The sequence below is a fragment of the Caretta caretta genome, chromosome 3 (assembly GCF_965140235.1).
Source record: "Caretta caretta isolate rCarCar2 chromosome 3, rCarCar1.hap1, whole genome shotgun sequence".
Lineage (NCBI taxonomy): Eukaryota > Metazoa > Chordata > Testudines > Cheloniidae > Caretta > Caretta caretta.
Genome location: NC_134208.1, coordinates 202,283,868 through 202,299,242, shown reverse-complemented (window position 1 = coordinate 202,299,242; position 15,375 = coordinate 202,283,868). Strand labels below are relative to the sequence as shown.

Here is a 15,375-nt window from a genome sequence, read left to right as displayed (position 1 = left end):
ATAAATGTAGTCATAACAAATGAAATCAAAAGAGCTTCAAATTCGGAGTTCATTTTAATTCTTGTGTTTCTTCCTGACTCTCTTTCTTATGCTGCAAGACAATCCTGTTCGCTGACTGGGACTCCATAGCAAGCGAGCACTCTGTGGTAAATATGAGTGTGCAACACATGATTTATAATGTCTGATACACTTGTGCTAATTGCATCAAAAAATAGCAATGTTGGCAGAGTACATACATTATCTAAGCTCTGAAAATATTGTAGAATTTGAATTATGTGCACCTTAATTCAAACTAGGGTGTCATATTTTGTAACTGTATATCACAGAGAAATTCAGGCTGTCAGTTAGCTACAGCTGCTATACAGATATCTCTGTTACATCTGATTGACTGCGTTTTGGGTACTTGCTACTGATGAAGGTGAAAATCCCAAGTATGGTAGAGGAGAATTGTTTTATTGTCACTTTTGGATGTTGCTTTTATGAAGTGATTAGCCATTTTGAACCTGATTTTCAGCTTCCAGCTAGGTGGTATTTGCATGTTCGCAAATGTGCATGCACTTTGCACACGCCCCTCACCGTGTGCACACCCAGATCCCCGCCTGTGAACAAAAAAGGCTACAGGAATACCTTTCTAGCCCTGTGAGTATGTAAAATTGGGATCGCTTGCATGCAAAGCAAACGCCTTTTCACAAACGCAAATGTGCACTTACCCAGGAGGTAGGCTAAAAATAAGATCCTTGAAGTAAGGATCAGGAGGAGCATTAGACAAAGTAAATAAGTTAGCCCTGGGATGGAAGTTAGTGTGCTCCAAGGTTTGTTTTAAGGGAAATTCTAGGGGCCAAATTCAGACCTTATGTAATGGATGCAACTCTCCTGGAAGTAACTAGGCCAAATTCTGCAGTGACAGAATGGTAATGTAACTTAAACCTCACATATAACTGTGGCATAAAACTGGGGCAAGTGCTAAAATAATGCAACTTCAACTGATTTATCTGTCAGCAGGTATGCAAAACCAGTGTAAGTTCCAGGCCAAAAGGGCCAGAAATTAAAATGCCCCAGGAAAAGTAACAAGGAAATATGCACAATAAAGCAGCCGTCTCATCCCACCTTACATTTCACCTTCTCACTGCTCCATTTTTCCTGCTGTAATCTCCACATTCTGCTCCCTCCGCATAGATTATGGATTTACTTTGCAAACTCCACTCTCACGAGCGCCCATTTCCTGGCCAACTTATACCCAATATGTAACTTACAACACCATTTATGTCACTGCTAATGTAGTAGTTTTACAGCCCAAGGTGAAAGAGAGTTCAAGGGGAAAAGAGATAAAGTGGTTTCATTCATTCATTGTGACGCAATATAGGAGGGCTTTGTAAGTTCTGTTACATATTAATTTCATTCAAATCCAGCCATATTAAGTTAGTTGATGATGATTTTTTTCTCCACTGTGACTCAATTACAAGACATTTATAAATCCAAATGAATGTAAGATGAGCACACAATGCATAAAATGCATTTTTCTCCCCCTTCACCATTACCAAGGATGTGACTTGGTAATTATGATCAGTTTACAAAAATGCTTTAAGGGGAAACATTTTATGATCAATTTAAGTATTACTTCGGCTATTAAGTTACATAAACTTTATTAGTGGTTTCATTAGAATAGAAAATGAAAACACTGACCTTTGTGCTACTCATTTCTTTCTATTTCAGTTTAAAAGTTTATTTTCAATGCTTTCTTAACAAATTTAACAGACAACCAGCAAGGACCAAGCATCGTTGACTTTAATTAATGTGTGCCCAGCTATCATACCAGGGCTGACTTTGGCCCAGTGTCACCATGTATTTAAAACATACCGTGGTGTCTGTAATATTTCCCATTCTGAATATATGGAGCACCATGTATGGCATGGTGTGGTAGACCCCAAGCTTTTAATAGCACCTACTGTACTGTAAAAATAGCCATAAAGTTTTAACTCCTACAAACAGAACTAGAACTGCAATCCTTATTCATGCAGCTACCATCAACATGTAGCAATCACATCACTCCCCACTGCAATCTCTGCTGGGGTGAAATATCAGCTGTTACCACACAGCAATGCTACACAACAGTATAGGAAAATAGACGAAGAATGCACAGCCAATTGCAAGTGGAAAAGTAATTTTAGTAGGGAAAATGTATTTATATGTAAACTGATGGTGTTCTAATCCAGCTCCAAATAAAAGCTACACCTTAGTCAGCTCCAAAAAGCTACCCTTCCTGAAGTACAGTTTTATTAACAAAAAGATAACCTTCAAGGTAATTGCTGTATGTGGACCCCTTGGAGTTTTTTGGATGCTTCTAGGCTGGAGTTCTTTCTTTCAGGGCCTCTCTGACTCAGGCCTGTACTCTCTTACAGAAGGCTACCTTTACCCCCTTTACATTTGGGGTGGTGTATAATGAGCTACTCCTGTCCCAGAGAGTCAGCAATAATTAGTCTGCAGCTCTCTGGAGGGTTCCAATGCCTGCTAGCAGGGTGGGCTAATATTAAAATCCTGCCACTCTTTTAAATTACCCAAATATGAATTTTGACACTGGGAATCAAATGCAAATTTAGGTGTTTTTGTTTCATTTTGTTTTGTTTTTTTAAGGGCTCTTTGGTGGATCAGAATATTGGTCTTATACTTTATCCTGAAAATGTCACCTCCTCCAGCATCATGCCCAGTAGCTCCCTCTGCTCAGGCATTGGTTAAATACTGACTCAAAAGGAAGTGTTCAACCTGTTGATTCTCTAGCACCACTTTCTGAAGCATTCTGTGTATTGCTTGAAAATCTCCTATCTAAGAACTGATTAAGGCCAATCCCGCTTAGTTTAAGAAATCTGGCATGATCAGAGGCAGAGGTGATATATCTGTAGTGGCCTTAGATACTCCTTCCAGTAGGAACCGAGGTGGCATGGCTGATTGACATTGTCCTTATGGAAATATACTTTTCTTCCCCTATCGAAAGAATATGTCTCTTTCTTGAGGAAATTTTTTTTCGACAATGTGCCTGAGCTCCAGCTGCACCCAAGCTCAGATCTCCCACACAGAAGCATGCTGAAACATTGTCCTTTTTTAATAAAGAGTGACAGGTTATGTTTCATAGATTGGTTTGACTGCCTAATGTGTTCCTACCAACCGGTCAAATTCACTGCCTAATGTGATCCTAGCAACCAGTCAAATATTAATGAGCCAGCACTCAGAAGGGCAGAGTGATCTTTCTATTGTTCATTATGTGCCTAGATAAAAGAGAGGTTACTTTTTTGTACTGCACAAAATTATGTAATTTTAGTTTAGAGTAATTGCTAATCACCGAAAATTGAAATGATCCTTGGTTTTGTTTTAAAGAGCATAGAAGAACAAGAAGTAGAGGAAAAACAGAAGTAGAAATGGAATATGAGACTATAGTGAAAGTGAGTGAAATGTTCCCCTTCTTATCTAGAAATGCGCATGTTGTTTTCATTTTTCATGTCAAAACGTGAGTCGGTGGGGTCCACAGTTTACTGCCCATTAGTTCACGTGATAACTGAAATCTCTGAAGGTTTTGAATCCTTTTATTATCTGCTGGCTTCGTAACGTATGTTGCCACTGGTGGTTATACTCTTTTTAGACTGGGAAAGCAGTTTGTGGCTTCTTTGCCTCACACTCCACCCCACTGTTTTGTTTGTAATGCTTTTGTCTCACCTCTAATGCAGCGATCAAGAGATGCATGTAGCAGCATGAGTATAAAAGCTTTTCAGGCAGCCATCTCCACTGCCTTTTTGATCATCTGAGCATCTTCTGTTCCATCTCTCAGCCAAGTCAGAGTCAAAATCCCATTCCCTCGAGACCACCCACGAGAAGGCCAATGCTCTGTTTCCCATAGACTACTGGAAAGTCCCCTGAAAAAGCAAAGAGAGATTATGGGGAAGGAAAAGAGGGAACTTAAAGTCTCCAGAGAAGGGCATCAAGGACTGGCAGCATCAGAGAGGGGAAGGGACTGTAGGCAAAAAGTGGGACAGAGTGGGGCACAGAAAACATTAGAGGCGTGAGGGAAGGGGAGAGATTCAAGCATTGTTGTTAGGAAAGAAGGAGGAACAGAAGATAATAGGGTAGAGAAGAGAGTGCCAAGGCAACAGATCTTAGGGATGGAAAGGAGAAGAGAGGTAAGACGGAGACGGGAGAGGAGACGGGAGAGGTAGGGGAAATTGTGGCAAGCAGTGAAAGGGGGAATTAGTGGAGCCACCAGGAGAGATTAAGAGACAAAAGGGGGGGAATTATTCTGGTGGAAATGAAGAAGACTGAGGAAAAGACAGACACACCCACCAGGACAGATGAAAGTAGAGTATAAGAAAATAATTTCTTTCTTTAAATTGTTTTATAGACGGGTTGATGCTCAAAATGCCCTAGCAGAAGGGATAAGAGTTTGATTGTGTGTCACAGGGCAGTGGGGATATGACTGTGTAGGAGGAAGGAGGCTTGGGACAGCTGCTTGAAGATGCGGATGTGCATGGGATCTCAGGTTTTCTTCTGTCTAGGGGATGGAAATAAACTGCTTTGGTTATTAATCAGTCATTTTTGTTTGCTTTGTTCTGATCTTTTACCATTTACCTGATTCTACCTTTCTGAATGTTTTAATATGCGTTGTGTCTTGCTGATGGAATAAGAACAAGTTCTTTTGAAGCACTGTCGCTTTGGGGGGACTAGCAAGGGACTTGGGAAAACTAAGTATTGTAACAGAACATAACTTCCCATTGGAGAGTTCCCATAGTAAAGGATTTCAGATAATCTCTAGGAAGGCACTTACCTTTGTTTGCATACAATACATATTTTTCAGTGTTTTTCATATTTTTAGGGCCATATGGTGCCAGGGAGCAAGGGGCAACAGCCTTCACAGAGCTGCTACTTCTCCTCCTTCTGTCCAGGTAGAGAGGGAGGAAGCCAAGGGCTGAGGAGTGAGTGGAACACACACAAGTGAAGCCATTTGTGCCAGCTGTCAGTCCGCTGCAGGTACTCACCCCAGCCCTCCAAGAGGCCGATTTTGACTCTGAGTCACAATCTAGTTACCAGTGTGCTTCTGAGGAAGCACAACCACATGTTGCTGCCCCTTTCTCCGGGCTTTGGCAAAGCCACAAGTTAGTGCATAATCTTTAAAAATGCAGGGTGTTGCAATTGATGGGTACAGATATTTGGAGGGGGACCCCAGACATCTAATCTTAAAGAACAGGTTTCAGAGTAACAGCCGTGTTAGTCTGTATTCGCAAAAAGAAAAGGAGTACTTGTGGCACCTTAGAGACTAACCAATTTATTTGAGCATGAGCTTTCGTGAGCTACAGTCCAATGAAGTGAGCTGTAGCTCACGAAAGCTCATGCTCAAATAAATTGGTTAGTCTCTAAGGTGCCACAAGTATTCCTTTTCTTTAATCTTAAAGAAGGAGGTGATTGGGCCACACAAGGTGGCACAGCCGAGACAGAGATCTGTGGTGGGGAAGTGTTCTGACAGTAGTGTACGGAGAAAAGACTTAATTTACTGCAATCTCTATAGCTCTCCTCTGAATTTTTTAACACAAGGTTCCTATGCACCTTGAAAGTAAATATCTCTCTCTTTCTGTAATTCATAATCCTTGCCCTCAGTAGCTCAAGATCACATCTTGTTTGGATCTGGAGTTACTCTCCTTTCTACTGTGATGGCTACAACAAAGTCAAACAGTGGTTAGGCCTCTTGGTTGCTTTGATCTCTGTTTTCCATGCTGGCCACAATCATTTCATTGCTTCCTTGTGCTCCCCCCATGTGTTGTTTTAGCCACCTGTTTTCTGTAGTCTTACAATTAGATTGTAAAGGCTTTGAGGGAGGGACTGTCTCTTCACAGCTTCATAGATTATAAAGCTAGAAGGGACCAGTTGAGTCATCTGTGTATAACACAGGCCATAGGACTTCCCTGAATTAATTCCTGTTTGAAATAAAGGATATTATATGTTCGTATAGAGCCTACCATATTGGGACCATCGTCAGGACCTAGTTAGAGATTGATCCAGGCAACAGTCAGTCTGCAAGGTGGCTACATCCCTTTGGGATTTGCCGTGATGACAGCAGTTTGGGGCCCTGGCCTCTAGGTTCTACTGTAATAGAAATAATAAATAATGTATATGTTTACTGATGCTTAAAATGCCACCTTAATTTGAGCCACATTGGTTTTCTGATGTGCATGATCAGTCTTCTGACCACGTGGACTCTACCATAGTCTTCACGTATCTATTAGGGTTGTCAGGCGTCTGGTTTTCCCCAGTCGAAAAGGGACCCTGCCGGCTCCGGTCGGCACTGCCAACCGGGCCGATAAAAGTCTGGGCAGCAGCTCAATGGGGGCCCGGGGCTAGGGCAGACTCCCTTTCTGCCCTGGCTCCACGCTGCTCCTGGAAGCAGCCACCAGGGACTACCAATGGGACCTGCAGGGGGTGGTGCTTGCGGGCGCGAAGGCAGCATGCACTACTCAGAGCCACCTGGCCGCCCATGTGCCTAGAGGCTGCAGGGACCTGGCGGCCGCTTCCTCGGAGCCACGGTAAGCACTGCTAGGACCCCGCACCTCCCTGCCCCCCAACCTCATGGCCCAGCCCGGAGCCCCCTCCTGTACCCCGAAGCCCTCACCCCAACCACCTGGCCCAGCCCGGTGTCCCCTCCTGAAACCCAAACCCCTCATCCCCAGCCCCACCCCAGAGCCTGCACCTCCAGCCCAGAACCCGTACCCCCCCCCCACCCCAGCCCAGTGAAAGTGAGTGAGGGTGGGGAAGAGTGAGCGTTGGGGTGGGGGGTATGGAGTGAGCCAGGGCGGGGCCTCGGAGAAGAGGCGTGGTGGGGGTGTTCGGTTTTGTGTGATTAGAAAATTTGCAACCCTAGTATCTAAACATACTAATGCACGCTTATAATCTCTTATATAAATGGTTTTAGTTGTTGTAAGATCTCTTGCAAAGAGAATAATGAACTTGTAAAATACAATGTGTTTAAAGCAGATATTTCACTCTAAATTGTGCTTAGTTGTCTTCTCTCAGCTTGGCAGAATTAGGCCACAAAACTAGGGCTGGTCCTTGCTTGTCATGAGCTCTCGGTTCAACTATCGATACACTGGAAAGCATTGGACAAGCATTTTCATGAGCAAACTTGTTGCAACAAAAGCAAGTAGAACTGTGAGAGCATAATAAATACCTCGGTACCTGATGATGTGCAGAAGGGACAGCCCGGGTGACTTACGGGAGACAGCATTATTACATTGGCAACAGTTTGCCAGGGAGCTGATAGTTCTTTGTTTTTATGCAAATGTCATGAGGATATTGATTTCTGCTTCTCGAAGATGTACTCTCTTCTTTCCTGAAAAGCTGAAGGGCTAGACTAGCGCTCAGTTTCTTTGAAATAACTCAACTAACATTCTGAAAGTCAGAAATAATAGTGTTCAAGATTGCTGCCCCCTTTTGACCTGAGCAGCTCGGCAATGTTCAGGCCCTGTGCGATGTTCCAGTTGGAAGGAGAAATTGATGGAGTCTGGTATTTTCTTTGATGCAGTCTTTTTTATTGACAAGGAATGTACAAAACCCAGTGTTTTCTGAGTGCAGAAGGAACCAAGTAGCATAAAACAACTACTTTTGCTTACAGCACAAAAGGCACTCTTTTCAGCTTGCACCCCAACCCAAAAATCTCTTCCCAGGGTTTTTCCATGGTCAGCCACCATTCTTTCAAGTAGCACTCCTTACGTGGTCTCTCTCTCCACCCCCACCCCTCCCCCCAGTCCTTTTTGTCTGTAGGCAGTTACTTTTTGTTCTGACTTCCCACACACAAACACGTGCCCAAAACAATGTTCAGCAAAAGCTCCTGGGCAGGGCCACAGACTTCTTTTGTCTTAGGTGGGCCTTATGCTTACAGTCTTGTTAATTAAAGGGTTGGCTCACACCCATCAACCTCAGTCCATAAAAATGTGTCACCCAGATCATAACAACACCCCCCACATACACACACCTCAGCTTCACCTGTTGTCCCAGTGAGGCTTAAAACGGTGACACTCACCAGCCCCATTCCAAACGGAAATATTTTTAAACGTTCAGAATGATACAAGGTTAACTATTTACATATGTTCGGTGTCTTTCTGTCAAGATGTTTTCACATCACCAACCCAAAGGAATTTTATTTCCTCCCAAATCTCTCTTCTCTCCCTGGGTTTCATGTCAACCAGACCCTAAAGACTGCCTATTGTTTATGTGGAATTTGCTGGCTGAGGCAGACCACACCCTCGAGGAGAATTCACTCTGTAACAACTTTTCCAGTCTCGAGTTCCACAGCTACATTTTCAGATTCAGAGGGCAGCAAAACTGAAATTCTGTCCTCCAGTATCTTCTCAGAGGGTTCTTATGGATAATGTTGGGTTTAGTCCTGTGACCCAACAATACAGTGTATACCATTTCATTGATTTGGGTCAGTACTCTATAGGGTTCCCTCCCAAAGTTTATCCAGTTTAGGCCTCCTACCCTTCTTTCTTCTAGGATTGTGGAACCAGACCAGGTTCCTCCTTTTAAAGGTTTCCTCAGATGACCTTACATCACACAGTTTTTTCATTTTGACAGAGGCGATCCTCAGATATTCCCTAGCCAAAGGTGTGATTTTTTTCAGTTTTGGAATGTAGGGTAGTCCCCATGGTTCAAATCCCTTTGTTCCTCTCCAGGAACTCCATACAACAGGTTTCCTGGGGTCCTTAGCTCACGTCCAAACATGAGGAATGCTAGGGTACACTTCTTACTCTCATTAACTGCTGTTCTATAAACCATCAAAAGGAATGGGATATGCTGGTGCTAGTTCTTTGATGCTGTTCAGCAAGGTAGCCAGCTGAACCCCCAGAGTTCTGTTGAACCTAGCCATCACCCCATCAGATTGGGGGTGTGCTGAGATGGTGCAAATTTTGTGGATCCTAGAATCTCACAAACCTGGTGAAACACATTGGATTCAGAGATTCTCTCTTAATCCATAACTTGCCTGGGCCCCAAAATCTGGTGAAGAATTCATTCACTCGTCTGCTACTGTCACAACCTCTTGGTTTCTTATTAGATAAGCCTGAGGCCATTTTGTGAAGCAGTCCATAGCTGTCATCAAGTATTGATTGCCAGCCTCTGTCTCAGTCAAGGGCCTAAGAACATCAGTGGCAATGCACTCCTTTGGCACCCCCACAAGATGCTGCTGCAAAGGGGCTTTCCCAGTTTTAGGGGGGCCCTCCTTTGCAATGCAGGCATCACATTTCCTGCACCAATTTCTGCACCCTGCCTGCATGTTACCCAATAGAAATTCTCCCTGACCTTGGCTAAGTTTTTTGCAACCCCCCAGTGTCCAGCAGTTTTAAGATCATGACATCACCTCAGACCCTCCTATTTCATTGCATCTGGTACAAACAGCTGCTACCTGTGTCCATCACTTGCTGCTTTTTCCCATCTCCTATACAATATTTCATCTTTAAGCCTTTAGCTTTCCTACTGTGACCAGACAACTTTTACTGTGGCATTGTTACATTGCATTCCAGGGTGGGTGCATTTTCCAGTTGATTTTCCAATCACACACTATCCTGATATCAGGGTCTCTCTTTGAGAAGTTTTTAGTTGCTCTGGGACACATACTTTAGCCCCAGCCCGGTTACTCTAATGGATGAAATAGGAACATGGGCCCTTCTGCGAATTAGAGGAAGAGCGGCACACTCATCTTTTTGAGCGGCTAGTTCCTTGCTCTCCTGCTTGGGGCAGCGTTGGTAATTAGCCTCCCAACAAGACTGTCTGGATAAGGCAGCAGCATTATCACGCTCATGGCCAGGCCTGTGTGTGGCTGTGAAATCATAGCACTGCAGTTTCTCCAGCCACCTGGCAAGCTATCCCTCAGGACTTGTGACTCTAAAGAGCCACTGCAGGGAAGCCTGCTCTGTCCTGACCATAAACTTCCTCCCATGCAAATAGTGCGGAAAATGTTCTGTGGATTTAACCACGGCTAAGAGTTCCTTTCAGGTGGTACAATAATTTCTTAGGAAAATTTAGACTTCTGTTGTAACAAGCTGTCACTCTCTTAAGTCCCTTGTGTTCTTGTGTCCATACTGGCCCCAGACCATAAGCACCAGCATCCATGTCCAATACAAAACGGGTTTTGAAACATGGATAGTCCAAGACAGGAGCAGGAACAATGGCACTTTTCAGCTCTCCGAATGCTACATCATCCCTGTTGACCACTGAAATGGCTCCCTTTCTCACCCAACGTCTGCAGTGGTTTCGCAATATAGGCAAACCCACCACTGAACCGTCTATCATAGGAGCAGCGCCCTATAAAATGGCACATCTGTGAGTGTCTGGCACATTGGCCAGCTCTATACAGCTTCAGTTTCCTTTTTTGTCAATGGAAATTCCCTGCTTGCTGATTTTGTTGTACCCAAGGTAGAAGACCTCTTTTTGGAACAACTCTCATTTCGTTGGGCTCAGTTTCAAATTGGCCACCTTCAGGTTGTCGCAGACCATTGGTAAATGTTTTAGTTCCCACTCAAATGTTTTCGCAAGCACCAGGATATCCCCTAGGTATAACAGACAGGCTGAGAGAGGCATGCTTGTAATACCCTCTCCATTAGCCTCTCAGTTGTGGCTGGTGCATTGCACAAGCCAAAAGCCATCACTTTAAATTGTCACAAGCTCCGTTCTGGATCCACTTCCAATATCCACTTTTAAATGTCAGTGTGGAAAACCAGACTGAACCTGCTACAGCATCCAGGGTATCGTCCATTCATGATAATACATAAGAATCCTTGAAAGTGACTTCAGATATTTTTCTGTAGTCCACACAGAAACTGGGGCTGCCATCCTTTTTCATAACCAGAACTATGAGTGAGGCTTATGGGTGAGGCCCAAGCAGGCTTGATTATGCCTTCCTGATACATTTCCTTGATGCCCTGTAGTGCACCTTCCCTTTTTGCTACAGGTAGGTGAGGTGGCTTTTTAATGGGTCTGTTCCCCCCAGTATTACCCTTGGGCCGGACCAGTGCAATACAACATATATCTTTGTTAGATCGGGAGAACTCCTGATTCCTTACCGGAAAGCACTGTAGACTGTTCTGCTAGTCCTCATTTAAGTGTGCTGTACTGAGCTGGAACAAATCCAATAGAAACTCTTGGAGTTCACCTTTATTCCTTTGTAATTGTCTTCTCTACCAGTGTTTACCAGATCTCTCACGTATCGCAACTGCATCCCTTTGTTTACAATTTCCTGTTTGTCAGAACCCTGCCACAAACAAGTGGGGCTCAGTTCTTGTTTCAGATCCACAAGATCTTACTGGCTAAGATTCCCCCAAGACCCTAAGTCTCAAAACAGATTTCAAAACTCCGCATCTTGCCCTTGCTGAAAAGCTACCATGGCATGTAGCTGTTATAATGGTTCCTACCCCATCGGAGCAGAACAATTAGTTCACTGCAAACCAGTTGCCTATAAACCATTTGTCTCATGTGGGCCATATCTATATAAGGAATTTCCACAGACTGAATTTGTAAGATACCTTGCCTGGCATTGATTGCACAGTTATTAGCCACAATGAAATCCAAGCTAATCATTAGCTCATCCACTGTTTCTGCCACCCAGATTTCTTGTTCCAATTTCAGAGGTCCAATCTTCAAACCCAGTTTTCCCAGTTTTTGAACTGGTTCCCTGACCCCAGTCTCTGTGTCCACTGAAGACCAATTAGGTGGTTCAGTTTGGGATTCCTAGCCTCTTTAGTGTCTGGTCTAATAACTGTAATGTTTGAGCCTGTGTCAATTACCCCTGTATACATCACAGATCCTATTACAGACTCAATAGTCCAACTTACTTTACTGTTGTTTAATGGCCCCACATCTAAACAAAAATTCTGGGACTGATCCTTTTACTTCCAAGCTTTGCCCCTTCAGATTGGTGTTCCCCCCTTTCCCAAAGTGGGAGAGAAGCTTTCACGAGACCCTTGTGACAGCCATAAATTTATAAGAATCCTTCTTTTTGTGGCCAATTTTGTCACAGTACCAGCATTTAACTGAACTCTTTCTGAACACAAAAGTAATCACATTTCAGGAAACAGCTTTTTTCGCTCTCAGCGCCAAGAGTATTCTTTTCAGCCTGCACCCTGACCCAGAAATCTCTCTCCAGGTTTCTTCCACAGACAGCCCCTGTGCTTTCCGCTGCCCCTTTAGACTGTCTCTCTCTGTGTTTTCAGTGCTGTCCTGAACACGAGCCAAATCCTGATCAGTATCTCCTCATTTGGGCCATGTTACGGGGGTGGGAAGGGTGAAGGCTATTCAGTCCAAATAGTTACCCCAGTTGTGGAGAGCGAATCAGATCCCAAGGGGGAAACCCCTGTGTCATCGTGGAGTTGCTCAGATAAACCTATCCCTTCCCCTGGAGGTGAAGTCTGGGACTCCCTCTTGCCTCGCTCACCCCATTACATGGCAGTGAGGGCACCAAGGAATGAGGTTGGGGGAAACTATGCCTGAAAGGACCATGGGGTGAGATCTACCCAACTGAGTAAAAGTTGGGAGACAGAATGCACCAAGTAGTGCACATCCAATAGACCGCTCCAAAATGCAGTGAATGGGCCCATCAGCCCAAGGATCTCCCCTTCTCCAGAGCCAATAGGACAGGTGTTTGGGGAGAGCGGTGGAAGAATGACAGCACAGCCCCTCCAATGCCCACCAAGTCCTCTGCAACGAAAGGGTAAGGGTCATTTTGAGCCCCCAAGCTCACCCTTGCCCCAGTAGATGCTCTGCAAAATGGAAAGAGGGCAAGCTTTACAGACATAGGGAGAGGAGTGGGAATCCCTTCAGGGCATCACATGGCCCTTACTCCCACATGAGATAGCATCAGATTTTGCTTCAGCAGAATTCATGGCCAAAGTGTATGCCCACTTGTAACAGATGCACATAACTCTCATTAGCATTGATGGTAGTTAGGCATGCAGCAATCTAGCTGAATTCATCGGATCTAGTTGCATAACTTCATGCAGCAATTCACTGACTTAACTACCTACTGTATTCTGCTACACAGAGGTGTAGGGGGAATTTTCTTTCCTCTGGTTAATGACATTGTGATTGACAGATGCCAGCAATAAGAGGACTAATTTGATGATTTTAAGAAAGAATAGGAGGAGATACAGTCACAAGTCTGTACTGTACACGGGGCTTCATAAGAAAGGCTGAAGCGAGCCCCTATCGAGAGCCTGGCTACTAGCAGCTAGTGAGTACTGCCATAATTTACTCGTACCAGAAGCCATGATTCAGGAAAGCTTTTACATACATGCGTAAATCAGTCCCTGTTCAGGACAGCATTGAAGCCCATATTTAACATTAATCACATTCTAAAGTCCTTCAGTGGGCTTTGACCACAAGTTTGAGCGCAGTTCTGCATCAGGATGCTTTCCTGAATCAGCGCCGCAGGCTAAAATTTGCAAGCGCTGTTGTGTGGAGCTGGAATTCTGCCTGGCGTAGTGTCAGCTGCTATATCTAGTGACAGCATGGCTTATGGGAATAATATTGCACTTCGCAGATCACATTCTGACATCTTTATTTTCATGCAGTAGGTGTTAAAAACACATAAATAAAATACATACCATGCAATATGTAGGAGGGATTATTTCCGCAAATAGTTGATACTGAACTTCAATGTTTCAGAAGTGATTAGTAAAGATTAAAACTTACAGTAGTTACTATTCAATAGGTACATTACGGTAGAATCCAGAGGCACCGATCAGAATGAGCGTTCCATTCTACAAGTTGTACAAACCCTTACAAGGATATGGTCGGTAATCTAGAGAATTCACAGTCTAAGGTACCTGCTTTTAAAACACTCGTTTCTGTGTAAATGCTACAAAGGCAAAATTTTCGGTGCAGGGTTTAGGACTTTAGAGTCAGTACTCCTGTTAGAACTAATGACATTTATGGGAATTAAACTCCTCCACCGTTCTTTTAGTAATGTGCCTTTTATTGCATACAGTGGATACTGCTGCAGAAAAGGCCATTAAAACACATTAGAGGTATCAGTGTAGAATGTCGAATGGAGCTGAGGGGTATAAGATTCTGAGAATTATAACTCACCGTCAGTCACTTTCTCAATACACAACGTCCTCAGCAGCACAATGGGACCAAATTCTCTGGCAACAACCGCTAAAGTCTGCTTCATTGTTAACTTACCCTATCGCCCTAGAATACCATTTATTCCTACCCCCACCCCCACTGAACAAACCATGGCACATGCTTGAAAATACTCATTGGTGAAAAAAATCATCCACGGTTATTTTTGACCATGATTTTATTTTAAAGATGGGTTTTGTTTGCTGTGTTCTACGACCCAGCTCCACTCCCTAGGCCTTGGCTTCTGCGGTGTTGTCCAGATGGCCTGGCTGACTACCTCTTTGCTTTCATGTATGCCAGAGAAGTGGGATCCTGGTAGCCAACTTCAGCAGCTTATCTCCCTGGCTTACCAGACCCAGCTTACAAGTCTACACTTCTGGCTCCCACATTCCCTGCCTGCAAGCTGGACTCCCATCCTAGCTCCCCAAAGCCTGGCTCCAACAAACAGTGCAGGAAGCCTTGAGAACAAAGCTGGAGAAGACAAGGCAGATCTTGGCAGGGCTGGGGCAGGGAGACAGGCACAAAACTGCAAATTCCGCAGTATCTTGGGAGAATGCCAATTGTAGTAGCAGAGTCCATGGGAATTGGGGCAATTCACATCTCTTAGAGCTATTGTTTCAGGCTCTCTGCAGATTCAGACAGGCATCACTGCATAGGTTTTCACTTGAAACATCACCTAAGTATATATCTGCAATAGCATGTGCTAGAAACAATTTTTAAAAATGAAAGCTGAGATTCTCAAGCACAGTTCTGTGGCACAAGATGAATTCTGCGTGGCCAGATTACAGGGGGTCCTGATTATAGCATATTCTGCTTTTAAAATAATTGAGAGGAGAGCAGTTTTCTCCTGTGTCCCCTTCCAGCCTTCCTAATTATTCATCTTGGGCTAGTTTCTCTTCTTTTTATAATATTTTAATGTTTCCAATTCCCCTTCTCTGTAAGCAGTCAGATCCTGATGACTGATGCTGCAATCCATGGGGTGTGACATTACAAGTTGCTAGCCTGAAACCAGCTGTGGTGTCACAGATGCTAGAATGTGGCTTTAGTACATGAACAGAGCAGAAGGCTGGCTCTGAAGGAGAACTTCAGCTGTCTTAAGGCCTCTTTTACAAAGGGATCAAGGCAGTTTAACAGCTTCTCAGTGAGCCACAACAGCAGGCAGATAAAAATTAAGAACTGTGAATTCCCCATGTGTGTAGACAACGTGTCTCTCCAATAAACCCATCTCCGTTA

General features: G+C 44.0%; 1 protein-coding gene across 7 annotated transcripts in view; it reads left to right on the top strand.

Moving 5' to 3' along the window:
• PLCB1 (phospholipase C beta 1) overlaps window positions 1-15,375 on the top strand; it is a 666,388-nt gene that overhangs the window by 624,243 nt on the left and 26,770 nt on the right. For 3 of the 7 annotated variants that reach the window (XM_048842561.2, XM_048842562.2, XM_048842564.2), the window contains exon 32: window positions 99-146. The exons of 2 other annotated variants lie outside the window; for them this stretch is intronic. In XM_048842561.2, the coding sequence (XP_048698518.1) occupies window positions 99-146 (48 nt within the window). Of the gene's footprint in view, window positions 1-98; window positions 147-3,369; window positions 3,435-15,375 lie in introns of all 7 variants that reach the window. 2 more of the 7 variants (XM_048842566.2, XM_048842567.2) reach the window with 2 other exon arrangements.